Source organism: Corvus cornix, chromosome 1, assembly GCF_000738735.6.
Source record: "Corvus cornix cornix isolate S_Up_H32 chromosome 1, ASM73873v5, whole genome shotgun sequence".
NCBI classification, from domain to species: domain Eukaryota; kingdom Metazoa; phylum Chordata; class Aves; order Passeriformes; family Corvidae; genus Corvus; species Corvus cornix.
In genome coordinates, this window is record NC_046332.1 from 503,613 (window position 1) to 520,681 (window position 17,069).

At 46.7% G+C, this 17,069-nt stretch overlaps 1 protein-coding gene and 1 long non-coding RNA gene across 8 annotated transcripts in view; one reads left to right on the forward strand and one right to left on the reverse strand.

Annotated features, from left to right (window-relative positions):
- GRIK1 (glutamate ionotropic receptor kainate type subunit 1) overlaps positions 1 to 17,069 on the forward strand; it is a 108,491-nt gene that overhangs the window by 69,577 nt on the left and 21,845 nt on the right. For 5 of the 6 annotated variants that reach the window (XR_005602287.1, XR_005602290.1, XM_039554670.1 and 2 more), the window contains exons 7-12: positions 2,231 to 2,374; positions 9,412 to 9,519; positions 10,207 to 10,251; positions 12,815 to 12,928; positions 13,935 to 14,138; positions 14,510 to 14,733. Coding sequence is in view for 4 of the 6 variants with exons in the window: in XM_039554670.1 (XP_039410604.1) it covers positions 2,231 to 2,374; positions 9,412 to 9,519; positions 10,207 to 10,251; positions 12,815 to 12,928; positions 13,935 to 14,138; positions 14,510 to 14,733 (839 nt within the window). In the remaining 2 variants the exon portion in view is untranslated. The remainder of the gene's footprint in view (positions 1 to 2,230; positions 2,375 to 9,411; positions 9,520 to 10,206; positions 10,252 to 12,814; positions 12,929 to 13,934; positions 14,139 to 14,509; positions 14,734 to 17,069) is intronic. The other variant, XM_039554694.1, reaches the window with a different exon arrangement.
- The window catches only part of LOC109143199, an 82,861-nt gene that overhangs the window by 29,218 nt on the left and 36,574 nt on the right, over positions 1 to 17,069 (reverse strand). For both annotated transcript variants that reach the window (XR_005602292.1, XR_005602291.1), the window contains exons 2-3: positions 12,797 to 13,155; positions 6,392 to 7,452 (exon numbers count right to left, since the gene is read on the reverse strand). This is a non-coding gene — a long non-coding RNA (uncharacterized LOC109143199). The remainder of the gene's footprint in view (positions 1 to 6,391; positions 7,453 to 12,796; positions 13,156 to 17,069) is intronic.

The window sequence follows — 17,069 nt, forward strand, 5'->3', positions numbered from 1 at the left end:
TGGGCAGCGTCACTGTGCTCACTCATACCCAAAGCAGGGAGAAAGTTGTCCCTGGGAATTCCTGATGGGAATTCACACAGAAATACCCCAAACAGAACACTGGGAAAAGTAAATTTCTCACCACTCTTCTGCTCTCCTTGGCATCCCAGACTCTTGTCCTCTCCTTTGCATCTCCATAATCTCAGCGTCCTTGCTTCTCTGGCACAGCCCTGAGGGTAGCCACTCCCTCCCGCTGCGATCATTTCCATATTCCTGGCAGGTTCCATGATTACCCAGTTTGATGGAGAGCTGCACCACTGCTGCATTTCATTGACAATGAGGCTGTGACAGGCTGCAGAGTGCACGGAGATCAGGACTGTACATCCTGTTATTAACTTGGGATTTATCCCTTTGGCTTTGTGCTCTGCTGCTTGCCCTGAAAGCAGCTTGTGGGAAGTCAGCAGGGCACAAGAGAGACAGTTCTGAGTTCACGTCCTGCTTGGTGCCCACACCGCACCCAGAGGCAGAGCTGTTCTAATGACATCCCTGGCTTTCTTTGCATGGTTTAAGTAGCACACAAAAATCAGAAAGACCAGTTCCAGGACTGACTCCGAGTCTCTTTCTCCTGACATAAAAGCACAGACATCAGGGTGAGGTGGTTGACTTTGGAAAATGAGGTGACCTGTTGCACCCTGCAACCCTAAACAAAGCCGCAGTGAGGGGAGAAGTGAAAAGCCAAGGGGGTGGTACAAGCTCCCCACTGCTGCAGGAAGGAGGGACGAGTGACAGGTGGCACAAGGACAGGACTGAGCAGCCAGGCCTGGCAGTGCTGCGGACACTGGGGATGCACCCAGGCAAAGCAGCAGCGCTCCCAGACAGAGCAGCACAGTGAGGGCAGAGGAGCTTTCTCATAAAGCATCTCCTCCCAGGGCCAGTAAAATCCAATCCTGAGGGCCCAGTCCAGTGTAAAAACCGAGGTCTGCTGACACTGATGGGAATGTTTCCGTTGATTTTGAGGGGTTTGGGGTCGGCCCTTGGTTCCCTCAGTGTGGCTGGAACGACTGTCTGTTGTGAGACACTCCACGGTGAGAACAGCTGGTACTGTCTCCTCCTGCTTGACTCATCACTCACAATGTCTTCTGATCTCACAATGTGCTGCCATTGTGGAGCATTATTTTCAGCAGATCCTGGCAAGCACATCAAGACCAATTCCTATTCTGCACTATCTTAAGATTAGTCCTTAGATTCAGATACATTTGAGCAAAACCCTCCAATGCTGATAACACTGATGCTGTTGTAATTTACCCAGGTAAATGGCACAGACAAAGAATCAAATGTATTAATTTCCCAGAGGAATTGCATGGAAAAGAAATAGAAAATTGATCAGCTCAGTAGTTCCCATAAAGGAGTCCAGTTTCTCCTCTGCAGAATTAGTGCCTTTTCTTTTTCAGGCCACTGCTTAATTACTCATTAGGTTTACCTGGAAGGTAATTTGTACAGCATCATTAAGGGAGGCACGGCCATTCCCACCTCACTGTGAGAGCACTGAAGCACAGCGCAGGTGAAGGTGAGACTTTTCTGAAGTGACAAAGCGGGACAGAGTGTGTGATGTCAGTTTGAGGCCGTGCCTTTGAACCCACAAACTCACTCTCAAAAGAAACACAGATGCACAAAGAGCACCCAGTAATTTTGGTATCTGAATCCATGGGGTAATGTTCAAGGACCTAAGGGCTGTAGTGAGAAGTCAGATGTGCGAGTCCAAGTTAATCCCCCAAAAACACACCTCAGAAGGACAATTCCCCTCCCTCTAGGATGCCATTGCACAGGTTTTGTGCCAACTACCAAGATCCTCGAGGGCAGCAGGCACCTGGAGGTAGCAGATACCTGGGCAGTGGGATGTGTTCCAGGTGATCAGTGGGACTGGTTTCCCTGGAAAGCAGGGCCAGCCTGACCTGTTGGGAAGGCAGCAATCCCACGAAGGCCATGAGAAGAGTGGCTCATACACCTGGGACTTCCTAAAACCCCTCTCCAGCCTGCCTGGGACCCCCTGAGCTCCCTCTCCCCATAGCTCCCCGGTGCAGTTTCCCTCCCAGTGTGGAAAACACTCTGGACTCAATAGGAAAACCGGCTTTTGCTGCTCCTCAGGGCTCCACGGCGAGCCCAGGCGTGGCTTTTCCCCGGGAGCAGCGCGGGGCCGGGCTGGCAGCAGGAGCAGCCCGGCAGGCACTAACCCAGCCCTGTGTTTGTGCAGACGGAAGCCGCGCTGATGTACGACGCCGTGTACATGGTGGCCGTGGCCTCGCAGCGAGCCTCCCAGCTCACCGTCAGCTCCCTGCAGTGCCACCGGCACAAGCCCTGGCGCTTCGGGCCCCGCTTCATGAACCTCATCAAAGAGGCAAGTGCAGAACCTCTGCCTGTGGGCAGTGCCATCCTCCCTTTCCTCTCCCCTGGCTCGGGCTGCTGCTCCCTGTCCCGCTCCTTGCCGTGCTCCTGCTCCTGGCACTCTCAGGGTAAAGTCTCCCTCACTCAGCACTGATTCACAGGCACAAGGCTCTGGCTTCCATTCTGCTCTTCCCAAAAAATGAAGCTGCTAAACCCTGGCTGTGGCAAAGTCTCAGACTAAAACACTGAAACACCCCCCAGGTTTTTTACTCGGGTAATGTTTGTTACGGTTGATTGATAACTTCTACAAATGCGAGGTGACTACGACAGTTGTTCTGGAAATTGAATGAAAAGCGAGTCTGTAGCTCTGTCCTTGCTTCACTGGGTAATTCCACTGTTTTGCAGATTGTTTGATCAGTGATCAATATCCAGAAAACATTGCAGCCAGTATTTCTAAAGAAGGAAATTGCTTCCTGAAGCAACGGAGCTTGATCCAGAGGTGTCCTAAAAAGATGCGTTTTAGTTGAAATGCCTTCACTCTTTCAAAAGTACCAGGTTTTTTATGAATTTCAAATGGAAACCTTTCCTTTAGGGAACAGCGCAGAAATGAAAATCGGAAATTACATGGAGTGTCCCACATATGCTTTACCTTTTCCCCACCTCAGTCCCTTCCATTTGAAGAATAATTATAATGACATTGAAAGTTAACAAAAGACTTTGTATCAGTGAATAAACCTATAGTGATGCCCTACTTTTTTGGGGGATGCTGAGTATCAAACTAAGGGTAGCAGATGTGCCCCAGCAGATCGATTCAAAGCTGAACAGTGACACAGCTCTCACACATCATGGACAAGCAACTTCTCCTGCATGGAGTGAGATATGGGAGCTAATTACTGATGGCCTTGCAGATAGAGTCTCTCATGGTCACTAAAACACTGATTTAAATACTCTTGAGAGTCTCATCTTCCTGTGTCTGTTGTGGCCAAAAAAAGGTGGTTGTTAAAAGCAGAGGATAAGGTTTAATAAGACAGTATTGCATTTCCTGCAAAGTCTAAAACAGGAGCTGGAAACAAATAGCAAATACATCTGAATTTCCCTAGTTCATGTTAGGATCTGGTTTGTTCAACAGGGATAGAGGAACTTCATAAATTAGGGATCAGTGAATAGGTATGGAGGAAATAAAGTCAAGGAGGCAGAGTGATAGCCTGGGACCACATAAATAGAATTTAATTCTCCTGTTTTGTGATGTGGTACTGGCATTCTGTGAAGGCATTTTACAGACTGGACTAAAGACAAATATTCGGTACTCCAGTCTAAATAAACCAGCTTCAGACAAAGACTTTGCCTGCAGTGATTCCTGCAGTTGCTGGAGTTAACAAGTGCTTCAGTGCCTGGTGAGGTTTTTGCATTTTATTCTGCTGATAAGAACTGAGGTCACCTCATCTGCTTTGTCGGCCAGGGCTGTGAAATGTCTGGCATCAAGGCTCTGCAACAGCTCATTAAGGAGTTTTTCATGAAAAGCAAATCCTTGTCAGAAGCTGTGTCTGAGTGACCCAATGCCATTCACAAGTGAGGCATATTCTGATCTCTGAGCCCTTCTGGAGGAGTTTGCAGGGAGTGCCCCTTACCCCTGCTCAGAGGGAAAAGGAGGTTGTTGTCTGTCTGCAGAGGGGGAGCAGGGACAGAAAGGATCATCCCACCTTTCCTGGAGGAAAAAGGGATGTAAACACAAAATGTTTTTATAATTGAATGATCAAGTCCTGGTCATGTCCCCTCTAAAGCATAAGATAAGGCCCCAGATCATGGTTGTTTTTCAATTGTCATCAAAACCAGTGTGAGCTCCCCTTGTTCAAATGCAGCCACAATTAAAAGAACAACTGCAGAGACAAGGAGAGAGATGCAGATTTGACTTCGAGTGACTGTTAAATGCCCTCAAGAAGAATCACAGAGAAAAATCCCAGAGACTGAAAGACATCTGAAGAGATTTCAGTTCCTGGTGTGTTTCTGACGAGATCCATGCCAAGCACTGAGCCCAGGAGTGAGAGCAATCCATCTGCAGAGGTATCCATCAATTTGTTCTGTTCCCCACTGACGGCATCTCCAAACACAGGAGCACAAAACATCTTCTAAGAGAACAGAACATTTCTGTTGTTTGATGGTCTTTGCTCCCAGAGTCAGCATGTCAGAGTGTTTTCGTGGGACTCCAACCCTGCAGAGTGGAACAAATGAAAAGGAGAGAGCAAAGGAGTTCCCCACCTCCCCTGCTCTCTGAGAGAGGGGCTCTGTGGCAGCACTGAGATCTTTGTGCAATGACTGGGAAAAGATGACAACATTTTGCTCCAAAACATGAAATAAAATCTCTTCTGCTGCATCTTTGTCATTGCATTTTAGCACTGCGCCAGTGACAGGGTCTGTGGGTACTGGCTGGATTTATTCTCTGGCCTCTGGTGCTACACTATTTGGTTACTTCAAATTAAAACAGTTGTTACTTTGGTAGGGCTTCTCTCAGCAGATGATTTAATATTGACACTGGATCCACTCCCACGAAAGCAATCTTTTTCCTTTGTTTTACTTTTCAAAACTTACTTCTTGTCCATGAAGTGCATTTCTGCTGTGAGCCTACTGCTGGCTGTTACTTTGACCTGAAAGCTCTTAATTAGGAGAGCAAACTAAACAACTTCCAGACCTGCAGCCCATGGTGCTTTATTAGGAAGTAAAGCTCGGCTTCCCAAGAAGACAGTGTATGGCTGAGGGTAATGTCAACAAGAACCCTTATTCTGAAATCACATTTCAAGTGGAAAAACACTTATTCATGCAATGATCTCTGCCCAGATTGCAAAGTAATTGCAGGATTGCATGCTGAGAATAAATACATATGGAATTGATGAAAATTGATAGAAGTTTATCTGTGAGGTACTGATACTGTGATATCCCAAGTCAAAACAAGCTGCTTGACACCAAGATTACATATATTTTCTTCCATTCTGTTTTCAGTTCATTAAATGTTACCCGGGCAGTAGATTTGTTTATGAAAGCGAGCAAGAGCTATGATAAAGTGACTTTATCTGACTACATGGGGGATGTTTTGACATTTGCTACACAAAACATTTTTTCAGGACATATTTTGTATATCCAGGCTTACTCAAACACGTTGCACAGGTTACATTTTCCACGTTCACAGTCCAAAATAATCCCACCCCTCCAGCCATGGAAAATGCACCTTCCTGCTTCTCACTGCATTTCCATTCCAGTGCTGCTCAGTGAAATCCCAGGACTTTTCCTGGACCCGTTCCAAGGAAAGAGGCTGTGGAGCATCATAATTCTCAGTTTATCTCCACAGATAAAGCTCTGTGTTGGCGAGTGCTGAAATTCTCTTTATTCCATCGGTTATGGCAGATTTGGAGCAGGATAATGGCAAAGTCATACCCTAACTCACTGTATTCCCTAATCCTGGGGGATCTCTGTTAATAAGGGGATTAATTGTAAGCACTGACAAGTTGATGTGTGGCTCACCACACACGATGATTTCCCCTTCAAGGAGAAGCAGTATCACTGTCACTTCAATCTGGCAGCTCTCTTTGCAACTCCAATAAAGCAGGGACTCTCTTCCCAAAGGAAAGAAAACCAAAGGAAAATTGAACTTGGTTCTTGGTCAGTAGCATCTTGGTTATTACTAATATTATTATTATTATTATTAGTTATTATTCCTTATTATAGTGGTATTGTTATTTATGGCCTTGGGAGATTTTGTTGTGTAAAAGTGACCTGAGGTGTTCTGAGCGTTGCTTAGCTTTTTAAATTTTTCATTCGGGTGTCAGGTACCATCACAGCCCTCATCAGAAATTTGGGCATATCAGTTCCTTCACCCCTGTGGTTAATTAGGAATGCACACTAAATCATTAACTGATGTTCATTTTGTTAGGAACTTCTGATAATAAATAAACAGATTATAACCCCAAGAATTAAACACATATGCTATGGGTCAGGATAATCCCAGGACAAAAGAGAATAGGCAGGAGAATATTCTTACCTTCAAATAGACTTCACTCCAGCTTCTGAGTGTACTCCTCCCCCAGTGAAGAGTCCAGCTGGCTGATTTCTGACCAAACTCCCACTAAAGCCAGAGAAAAACCCAGCTGATTTCTGGCCTTTAGGAAAAAGTTTCCAAATTTTCAAGTTACATTCAAACAGCAAGAGGAGGAAAAAAGAGAGAGGGAATAAAAAAATACAGGTCTGTTCTACAAAATAAATAACTAAATCTGGTCTGCTTGGGGAATTTCTCGGGTCATTTCTCAGGGATGCACAGGCTGGGAGTGTTTGGTGTCTGTGCAGGGCCAGGGGCTGGGCTGGGTGATCCTTGGGAGTCTCTTCCCACTCAGGGTATTCCATGACTCTGTGGCAAGTCCGGAAGCAGCAGAACGGATTGATTCTGGGATTGACCTGTTGATTGGCTCTGGCTGGAACAGAGGCTGCTGGAGGGATTGATTGGAGATGGTGAAGTGGAAATTGATACGGAGAGCGTTTGATGGGTGGGAATTGATAAAGCTCCTCTGGGGGGTTGGACCTTGGAAGCTGAGTCAGCTCTGTTCTCCTGTTGTTGTAATTTCCCATCAATCTATTGATGGGGATTGTAATCGGAATATTTAACCCCAGAGTTCAGCTTGTACTTTCCCCACAATCCTCATCTTTTCAAGCAGTAAAACCAAGGAGTTTCGCAGTAAAAACAGTTTCACAGTTTTCTCATTAGGTTGCTTTGTGTATTTTGGCCATGGCAGGTCCCTGGCAGGCTGAAGTGTCTGAAACCTGTTCTGTCCACTCCCTCCTCGAGGCTTAGTCAGAAGGGGTCTGAGCAGCTGCTCACAGTGATGCTCTCTGATGAATTACATGATCAGGTTCCAATTCAACTCTTATTATGTCCTGTGGCATTCAATGTGTCACCAGGAACACGAAAATTGCTATAAATCCTAAGTGTGAAAGCATGAAATCCCATCTCTGTGATACACACTCATGCAGCTCCTGGCTCTTCAGAAGTTCTGCTTCATTTCAGTTTGTTAATTAACACGAACTCTGCAGCTGCTGCTTTCTCTATTTCTGTTTAGAAGAAAGAAAATAAAAATCAGAAATTAAACTTAGAATTCAGATGGTATTTGAAGCGTGTTCCTCATCATTAGGGTTTAGAAATCCCATCAAACATTTAACCCTTCTGAGAAACACTGCCTGGCTCCTGTTTATATTGAAGTCATGTTTGGGTCGTTATTTGGTGGTCTGAGTGGGACTGAAGTTGGACCAAGGCCCTGTTCACTTCTCTGTACCTTAAAATTTAAGCAGCTTGTAGCACCTTTTCCTTCCTTTAGTGCAGAGGTAGAAGCACCAAAGCCTGTTTGGAAAAGTGAGATGCATTTCACCATCTAAATCTCTTCTCCACAAGAGCGGAGATGGAGGCTCCTGCTGCCAGTGCCCAACAGAACACGTTGGGTGTTTACTCAGGATCCTCCCCTGTTGGCAGGGGAGCCGAGCGCAGGATTTGTGATCAATGAACGGGAGCATCTCACAGGAGCAAATCACCCTCCAGGAGAAACTGATCTCTAAAGAGCAGATTTTGTAAAATCTTCCATCTTTGTGAATAAGAGATGGGGGCACGCCAGAGGAATAAAAAGACAGGCTGGAAAAAGAGATATTAGAGATTGAAATTCATTCATATGTGTGTCCCCCCCTGCTATCTTGATTATATCAGGCATAACAAACAAACAAGTAATGAATAACCCTGCAAGTGTTCTGCTGTTTACAGCAGAGACTTTTGTATATTCCCAAGTCATTACAATGGAAAACCTCACAGCAAGTTTGTTCAATTTATGCTTTTCCATTCTTACGTTACTTGAGTACATTTCAAAGTCCTGCTGTTTCCATGAATTCCAAATGCACCAGATTTGCCTGAGACACGTGGTGAGAACTCCCCAGCACCCGAGATTAAATCCTGCAGATTCAGGGCTGGAATTCAGATTAAACAGGGAGACACCAGTCTGTAAGTGTGGTGATTTTTGATGCAGCTCTCCTTCTGTCCTCTGTCTCTGATAAATCAAATGAGGGATGATGTGTGGTGGAAAAGCTTGTAATTTTAAATTATATGGCTGACACACACGAAGGAACAATGCCATCATTTACCGGCAGCTCTCCTTGTAGCTTTGACCAATTTAATCTAATGGGGGAGCTCCCAAAAATGGATTATCAAAATTGTCTGCACTTTGAAACCCATCACTTTGTTTTATGGATAAGCACCAGCTCTGGGGACAATATGGGCTGGGAGGGAGAGAGATCTCGTTTCAAGGCAAACGGGCTGGGTGGGAAGCTCACAAGATGCAGCAAACTGACACTGCGGAGAAAGTCCATCCTTGCCCCTGGTCCTTCTCCCTGAAGAAGGGTTCCCAGCACGGGGAATCCTCCTGGCTGTGCAGGACAAATCCAGGCCCAGGTGCCAGCGTTTACAACAAGGATTAGGATTCACTGGGTTAGGCTGCAACAGGAAAATGCTGCTTGGCCACACCTGCTCCTCTGGGACTCGTGTGCTGTCCCTCAGCCCCGCGTGTGACACTCCATGTCCTTACCCTGCAAAGCTTTCATGGGGTCTCTGTGACTGCCTGGGCTTCTCCTGGGAGCTCCAAGGTCCAGCCCCACAGCCTGGGCAGAGCAGACTCCTTTTCTTAATTCCCCAGTGAACTCCTATGCAGTGCAGAACTGCCCTGGCTTTGGGCACGTGCAAGTCTCTCTTTCTCTTTAGTCAGTCTGTACTTTTTTATCGGTACCAGACATATGTAAATCAATCTGTGTCAACTGTCACAGACTTGTGCCTGGCTGCAAAACGCAAAACATATCGGAGAGAAGCTAAACAACAAAAAAAGGGGGTTTTGTCAAAGCAGCAAAGCCACATATGCTTTAAAAAGCCCCAGATTTGGAAGTGATTCAATGCTGTGGCGCATTTAAATTGCAGTACTTGTTGTGGGTTCCGAGCAGCTCCTGCTGGGTGCCACAGGGAGGGTGTGTTTGTGTCCCCAGGCACGGTGGGACGGCCTGACCGGGCGCATCACCTTCAACAAAACTGACGGGCTCAGGAAGGACTTCGACCTGGACATCATCAGCCTCAAGGAGGAAGGCATGGAAAAGGTAAGCAGGCCTTTTGTAAAAATACATGGCAAAAAGCTAATTTGACAAGGGCATGGCTCCTCAGCTTGACTCTCCCGTGATTGGGATAAAAAACCCCACTATTCTCAAGTGATTTGAGTCAAAGTTAAAGCAGAGCTGGTAGGATTGGTTTGTCATTTTACAGTGTGTACCGTGCATTTCGAGGTGTGGGAGAGGAATCTGGGGCAGGCAATACTTATCTGATGGAAAGAATCCCTTTAAGTGCACCTCATTTTCAATCCGTGCCACTGCAACAGTGAATGGTAAATTCATATATGAGAGAGAGATAAATTTATACAGAAATGCACAGACAAATGGGACACGAGGGAGAGAGGAAAGGAGGTGCTTGAGTAATAACCTCAACAAAGTGGAGATGTTGAGAATCCTCCAGGTTTTTAAGACTGGATTGGTTCTTCTTCCCTTTCCTCAGCCCTCAGCCATCCATATGGGCCGCCCTGGGGGTGGCTGCTGTGGGTGTCCCAAACCCCAGCACAGGTGACAGCAGCTCCGGGGGCTGCTGGCCCTTGCTCTATGTGCTGGTTCAGCTCTGGATGGTAATTGCTGATGGGTTAATTGAGGCTTTAACTGTAATTGCTCCCACACAGCTCTCCAGACGGCTTCTCTTTTCATTTTTAATGAAGCACTCTGTTTGTTTTTCCCTGTACCAAGGCTGCTGGCGAGGGTTCTAATCATTTATATAAAGTGTGGAAGAAGGTTTGTACACAAACTGGTGATGCCAAAACCCTTTGGGCTGGGTCTTCACACTCAGCCCTTGCGTTTTGATAGTGACTCTCCTATTGCAGTTTAGAGACAACAATCTCTCTGAAAGCAGGAATTTTCCTGGCAGGATAAGTTTCTCTCCACTTGAGACACTGTAATTCCAAAGACTATAAAGATCTTGGCAGGATTCAGATTTCTCACCAAAATCAGGGGGGGTTTAATTATTATTTTACTTCTTGGGAGTTGTGCTTTTCCCTTTCTTTGAGCACAGGCCCCTGGCTGCAGCAAAACCGGTCCCTTTCTCAGGTGCCATCCTTCCTGATCCACCTAAAATTTACCACGAGGGGTAAATTTACACTATTTTGGATGTGTATTGGCATCAGCTGCAAAGTCTGGTTTAACGTGCAGGGCTGGGGGTGGTTTTGCCCACACAAACCCCTCAGTGCTGGCAGCATTTGAGCATTATTGCCTCACGATTTGGATGAGTGTGTTATTAGCTCCTTACAGCAAATAATAGAGATGATTAAGTGGGTGCTGCCATTCACTAACATACGGAAATTGGGACTAAGCTTGTTTATAAAAGATGTAAATTACCCCAGGAATCTCATCCCTCTTTGAACATTAAGTGCTTAAAGCACAAAAGTGGGATTTGGAGACCAGCTCCACACACGGCTCCCCACAGGAGTCACAACCCCTGGGTGCTGTTCTATGAGGAGAAGATAAAAACTGCATCCACCAAGTTTAAAGTGCTCTGCAGTCATGAGACAGGAATTTTTTATAGTGCTTAGAGTTGTATTTTGTCCGTGGTTCACACAGATCTCATTATTCCACTCCCCTCCCTCATACGCAGCTTAAGAAAGTTTGGGGTTTGTGTTGTTTTTGTGAGAATAGACCAGCGTAAAACACCCTCTAGAACCCTTTCTGTGTTCTCATGAAGCACACACATACTTAACAGCCCAGTTTAATCTCCAGTGGATCAGGCTGAGGCACAAAGGCCCTCTCCCCTCGTTCCTGGGGAGTACATCATCCCCTGACACGCAGAAGCAATCTCCCTTTTGACTGCAGGCATCTCGTGTTCTGCTGAACTGAGGTAAAGCCAATTACAGCTGCTTCAGAGCAGGGGCTCGCTGGGAAGGGCACATGACACCTCTCAAACTTGTCACTAAACTGCAAACACCCCCTGGACTCCCCACAGTGACGTCCTACCTCGGCCTCATCCTTCCCACGCCCTCTGACCACTCCCCCGTCCAGCCAGGGCTGCCCTGCGGTGCTGTCCCCTTGCCCAGATGTGCAGTGCTCTCCTGGTGTGTTCTGTGTGCTCCGTGGCCATGCTGCTCCCTGTTCTCATGGTCGTTCTCCCCCTTCCCTGCTGCCAGCCAACAAACACATTCCACGTCAGTAACAGTGAGCAGAAGGGCTCATCCACCCTCGTGCAAATCCAAGGATATTCACTGTATTCCTGGCACAGGCTGTCATAATAGCCAACACTTTATCTCCTTTGTAGATTTGTGTACTTTCCAGATCAGCTTTCCAACCTGATCTAGTTTTGGAAACAAAGGGAATGACTGACAAATGCTTGGCATAAGCATTTTTTTTTAAATGGCATGGCTGTCCCCATTAAGAATTTGGAAAATAAAAGTTTGCGAAAGGCAAGAGCAGTGGCACCCGGGGACACAAACCCCAAGTTTGTTTGAAATGGTTGTGCTCTCCACAGTGCCCAGCACAAACCAAACTGCCTGAGCCAGCTCCTCGCCTGGAGCTCCTCACATCAGCCCTCAGACAGGCTGGGCACCACAGTCCAAGGGCAAAAACACTGGAGATGCTTCCAGGCTGCATTTAAGTTGGGTAAATATTGAGCTGAATAAATCACGTGGTTCTAATTTCTGCCCCCACAAGGCGTAGATCCAAATTCACTGAAATCACACAGATCTTCCCCGGAGGCTTTGGATTGGGTAGTAAATACTGGAAGTTGTCACTGTCTCTGGGGCTAGAAAGGAATTTGCCTTTGGCCACTGATGTTTGCTGAACAAATGTGTGAAATGGTATCACCTTGACAGCTCTGGCATATGCAGGAGTCCAGGAATGACAGAATAATCTTTACTAAACCTGCTGAAGGCACAGGGCAAGCAAAAGGCCAGTGCATCCATCAGTCTGCTCCAATGTAGTTATTCAGGCTTTTAACCTGTTCTATCAGAAGACAGAGGTCTTGCCACGTGTCTCAACTCTGCCATTGAAAAAATTTTTAAAAACTCAAAAATAGACATTTGAGATTTTCTTTAGCAGGGAACAAAGCCAATGTGTTCCACTTTAGTAGCCAGTTGGCCACCCCAGCACTGAACTGCCAAGCCTTGTACTCTCCCTGCTCCTGGGTTTGCACTTCTGCATTCTGCAGTCGTTCCCTGGGGGTTCTGGACCAGCCCTTGGTGCTGCTGCCTTTTTCCGAGCTCCTGCCCTCCTCCAGCACTCAGTCCCTTCCTGAGGTGACCAGAGCCCCGAGGCCGGTGCTTTAGGGGTTTAGGGGATTAGGGCAGCCTCTCACCTGCTCTCCTCTGTGCAGATTGGGGTCTGGAACTCCTACAGTGGCCTTAACATGACGGACAGCAACAAGGACCGGTCCACCAACATCACGGACTCCTTGGCCAACCGCACGCTCATCGTCACCACCATTCTGGTAAGGCTCCCCAGATCCTTAGATTTAGGGTCAGGATCCACATACCCATCCATGAGATTGACTCGAAACCACCCCACTGCCAGTGGAAGACTCCCAGGAACCTCTGCCTCCAAAACTGCTTCACTTTCTCCAGCATTTCAGAGAGCCCTGCGCACTTTTCCTCCCAGGAGAGCGAACACACATAACCACTCAGGTTTGCACTCAGCGCTCATACAGCCTCTGTTTTCCTGAAAATGAGACAAAGAGGGCTGAAAGGAAGTGGCAAACAGCAAACAGACAGATTGAGCCATTGTTCTTATTGTGAGGAATGGAAAGGGTGTAACTGGGTATTTGGGAGCTGCTCTGCCTCCTGCTTTCTGCCTGCCCAGTAATGCCACATTTTTTTCAATTGCTCTGCCTAATCCCTCAGGAGGAGGGAAAGAGCTCAAAGGGTCCCTGCTACACTACTTGTCTATTGCCAGAGGTGTTTTGCCACATCAAACTGCTTGCCCAGATCTTCTTCTATCAAAAATCCTGAGAAAGGGAAAGCAAAAATGCACTTTGCAATCTGCCTTTTCTGTTCTCCATTCCCTCGTTGCTCCATTTGAAGACTTTTCTCAGTAAATGCTTATTTTTCACAGAATATAAAATGTTAGGTTCCCCTTAGGGTTTTTCTCTGTTATTTAGGATCCTCTCTCCATCAGTATCCCTTCCTGTCCCTTGGAGTGGGACAATGTAGGATCCAGACCTTGGGTCTGAGTTTGGAGCTGCTGGGCACAACTGGAATTAAAGCTCCTGGGAGCCACAAATGGTCCATTCCACTGAAAATTAGGGCCCTTATGCTCATCTCTAATTCATTCAGTGAGTTTGTTAACACACCTAGAACAGCTTTTAATGCACAGGGAAAATTGCTGGTTTCCATCTACTCGCAATCCCTTTGGAAAACATCACCATCGTGTAGAGAAACTGATCCAACCCAAGGCAAGCCTCAGGTCTCTCGCTGACTGACTGCTGTCTTTTCCTGCAGGAGGATCCCTATGTGATGTACAAGAAGTCTGACAAGCCCTTGTATGGCAATGACAGATTCGAGGGGTACTGCCTGGACTTGCTAAAGGAGCTGTCAAATATTTTAGGCTTCATCTATGAGGTCAAGCTCGTTTCTGACGGCAAATACGGAGCCCAGAATGACAAGGGAGAGTGGAATGGGATGGTCAAGGAACTCATAGATCATGTAAGACTGAACCCTTCTCTCTCTATTCTCCTTTCACCTGGGGTATTTTAGAATGAAATCTTTGCTGTGGTTTTCGCTTTTTAGAGCCACTGCTGTGTCTGTTCTGCCACCCATCAGAGTAGGAGTGTCTGAATGAACAGTTTGCAGGTGCTGGGGGGAAACCTCCATCAGTGGCCACATCCCAAATTTCCCCTGCCTTGTAAAAAGAGAAAACAGAGTGTCACCCCCCCCAAATACCCTAGAAATGTTAAATTTTGTTGAATTTGAGCCAAATTTGGCATATTTTTTAGTTCTTGGGGAAGAAATGGAGGGAGTTGCGGTGGGTTTGCTGAACATGAAGGAGACGAGTGTTTTCCCTTTTGTGTTCCCAGAAAGCTGACCTGGCTGTTGCTCCTCTCACCATTACCTATGTCAGAGAGAAAGTGATTGACTTTTCCAAGCCCTTCATGACGCTGGGAATCAGTATCTTGTACCGGAAGCCCAATGGGACCAACCCCGGCGTTTTCTCCTTTTTAAACCCTCTCTCCCCGGATATTTGGATGTACGTTCTCCTGGCCTGCCTTGGAGTCAGCTGTGTCCTCTTTGTCATTGCCAGGTAAGGCCAGGACAGAGTTTTAGACGCACCCACAGCCTCTCCCCTCGCAGGTGTTGGATGGGCTCTGGAATACAGGGCTATCAAACCATCCTAAGGGGGTTATCCAATCCTAAAACCTTTCTGCAAAGGCTTGGTATTTTCTCATCAACACTGCTGTCCCCTTTGTGTATTGCGCTGAGGTTTTGCTTTTCCTAAGGGCTGTTCCAAGAGAAATATCCAACGGGATGCATCAGGAGGCAGCACCCCAGCAGACATGTGCTGAAAAGCAGCTTGTTCCTTGCATGTAGGCATTTCCCTTTTCCACTCACGGTGCACACAGTTCAAAGGTAAAAAACCCAAAAGGTGAACCTAGTTTTGCTGGAGGTCCAACCTTGGAAGTCTTTTCCAACTGAAATTGTTCTGTGAATTACAGGAGGAGAGGTCAGGGGTTAACTTCCCGGGGTGGCCCGAGGTGAAAGGAGAGTTTATCCCACCCTGGCAGCTGTGGGGCTGTGTACAATTACTCGTGACTTCCCGCAGGCTCCTGCAGTGTCTCACTGTACCATAAATAATAACGCTACTGTACACAACCCATGATCTCAGTCATGACTAATCTGGAATCTGCTCCACTCTGACAGACTGACTTTTCTGCAGTTGTGTGCCAAGACTGAAAACATCCCCCCCCCCAGCCCTCTGCACTTCAGAACAGTGGAAGGGAACACAAATGCTTTCCTTGAGCTGCTGCCGGAAAGCAGTGCCTGGTTACATTCAGCTGCATGGGCTGAAGAAGTGAAATTGTGTTCAAGTTAATTTGGATTTATGCATTTTAAGCTAAGCTGTTCTTGCAACCCACATCGAGACCTGTCCACGTCTCCAAATACATCAAAATTTCTGTAAGATTTGCGAAGTGTTTCAGCAAATATCGGTTGGTTTTAATAACCCCAGAAACCATCCACTTCTAAACACTGCTGCAGTAAATTAAATGGTTACACACATTTTGACATCAGTTCCTGAAACAAATACTTGGGAATCATGTGCACAGACCGGTATAATCCTCCTGTCATTTCTTTCAACTTTCAGCAGCTGGATAATTTCTCATTTGTCTCTGAGCCTTAGGTAGCCCTGTCATTGTTACATTAATTTTTAATCTCAAACACGGAAGTTTTTATCACACTGAAGGGCTGCAGACTGGCAAAGCTCTGTCCCAAGTCCATTGGCAGCGGATGAACGAGGTGCTTTCTGCCAAAATTCCCCTTTCTGCTAATGCCATGTCAGCTGTGCTGTTACATCAGTGACGGTAGAGCCAAGTAGCTGAGTCAATAAGTCACACAGAGGCTGTGATAAAAGGTGCTTGGGTGACCTTGAGCATCTCACCTTTATCAGAAACCTCAGCACAGCTGCTGCTGAAGAGGGAGAAAACCATGGGGAAAAAAGGCCAGGAAAACAGAAGGTCTGAGCAGTGAATTCTGCTGAACTGTAAACCAGAGCTCAGCACAGCAGTAGGAACACGAGAAGAAAATCAGCTTTTGTTTCAAGGTGAAAAAGAGGCAGACACCCTGCTAACACATTGAAATATATACCCAGGGCTAGAAAAACCTTTCCAGTCTGGAAGACAGAGGTTTGCTGCCAGAATTTCATGGCCACTTTCTAGCAGTGGCTCTCCTGCTCTTTCTGTGATGAGACATTTGTGTCCAACTCACTGAATGTGGTGGTTTTCTGAAACCCTGCAAAATTCCAGCCTTGGGCTTCCCAGGCAGGTCAGGCAGAGGGATTTATTCTTCTTCCTGCCCTGTGTGAACACTGTGGGGGGAGCTTGTCACTCCTAGGGCTGTTGGCAACCTACTGGTCCTAATTCAGGGTCTCCTGCTAGGGATGTGCTTCCCTCTGTGTGCATGGACTGAGTCGGGAACAGTCTGGTCACTCCACAACACCTGCTTCCATTATTCCAGCAGAAATCTAAAACATAACTTGGGAATTGCTTTTCTTGTGACGGGTGCATGCAGAACTGTTGTAACTTGAACCTGAAAACTTTGTCTTTTGTTGTGATTTTTTGCTACTCTCGTTCTGGGTATTGTGCAGCTGATGGCATCCTAAGCTACATCCTCTCCCAATTAACAGGTTCATTATTACCAGATTTCATTACTCAGCTAAGCAAGGCACTCCGCTCTCAACCGTGCATAGATTCAATGCGTAATTATATTGTTGCAACAGTAATTAGAACGTTGGGTGAGGTTGTCGATTAGAGCTGCATTCACACGCTCCATGAGGAAGCAACGCTGCACTGGAGAGCCAGAGCAGGCACCCTGAGGAGGAACGGTCCTCGGGGTGCTCCTGCTGGGTGTGTACTTAGCCCAGAG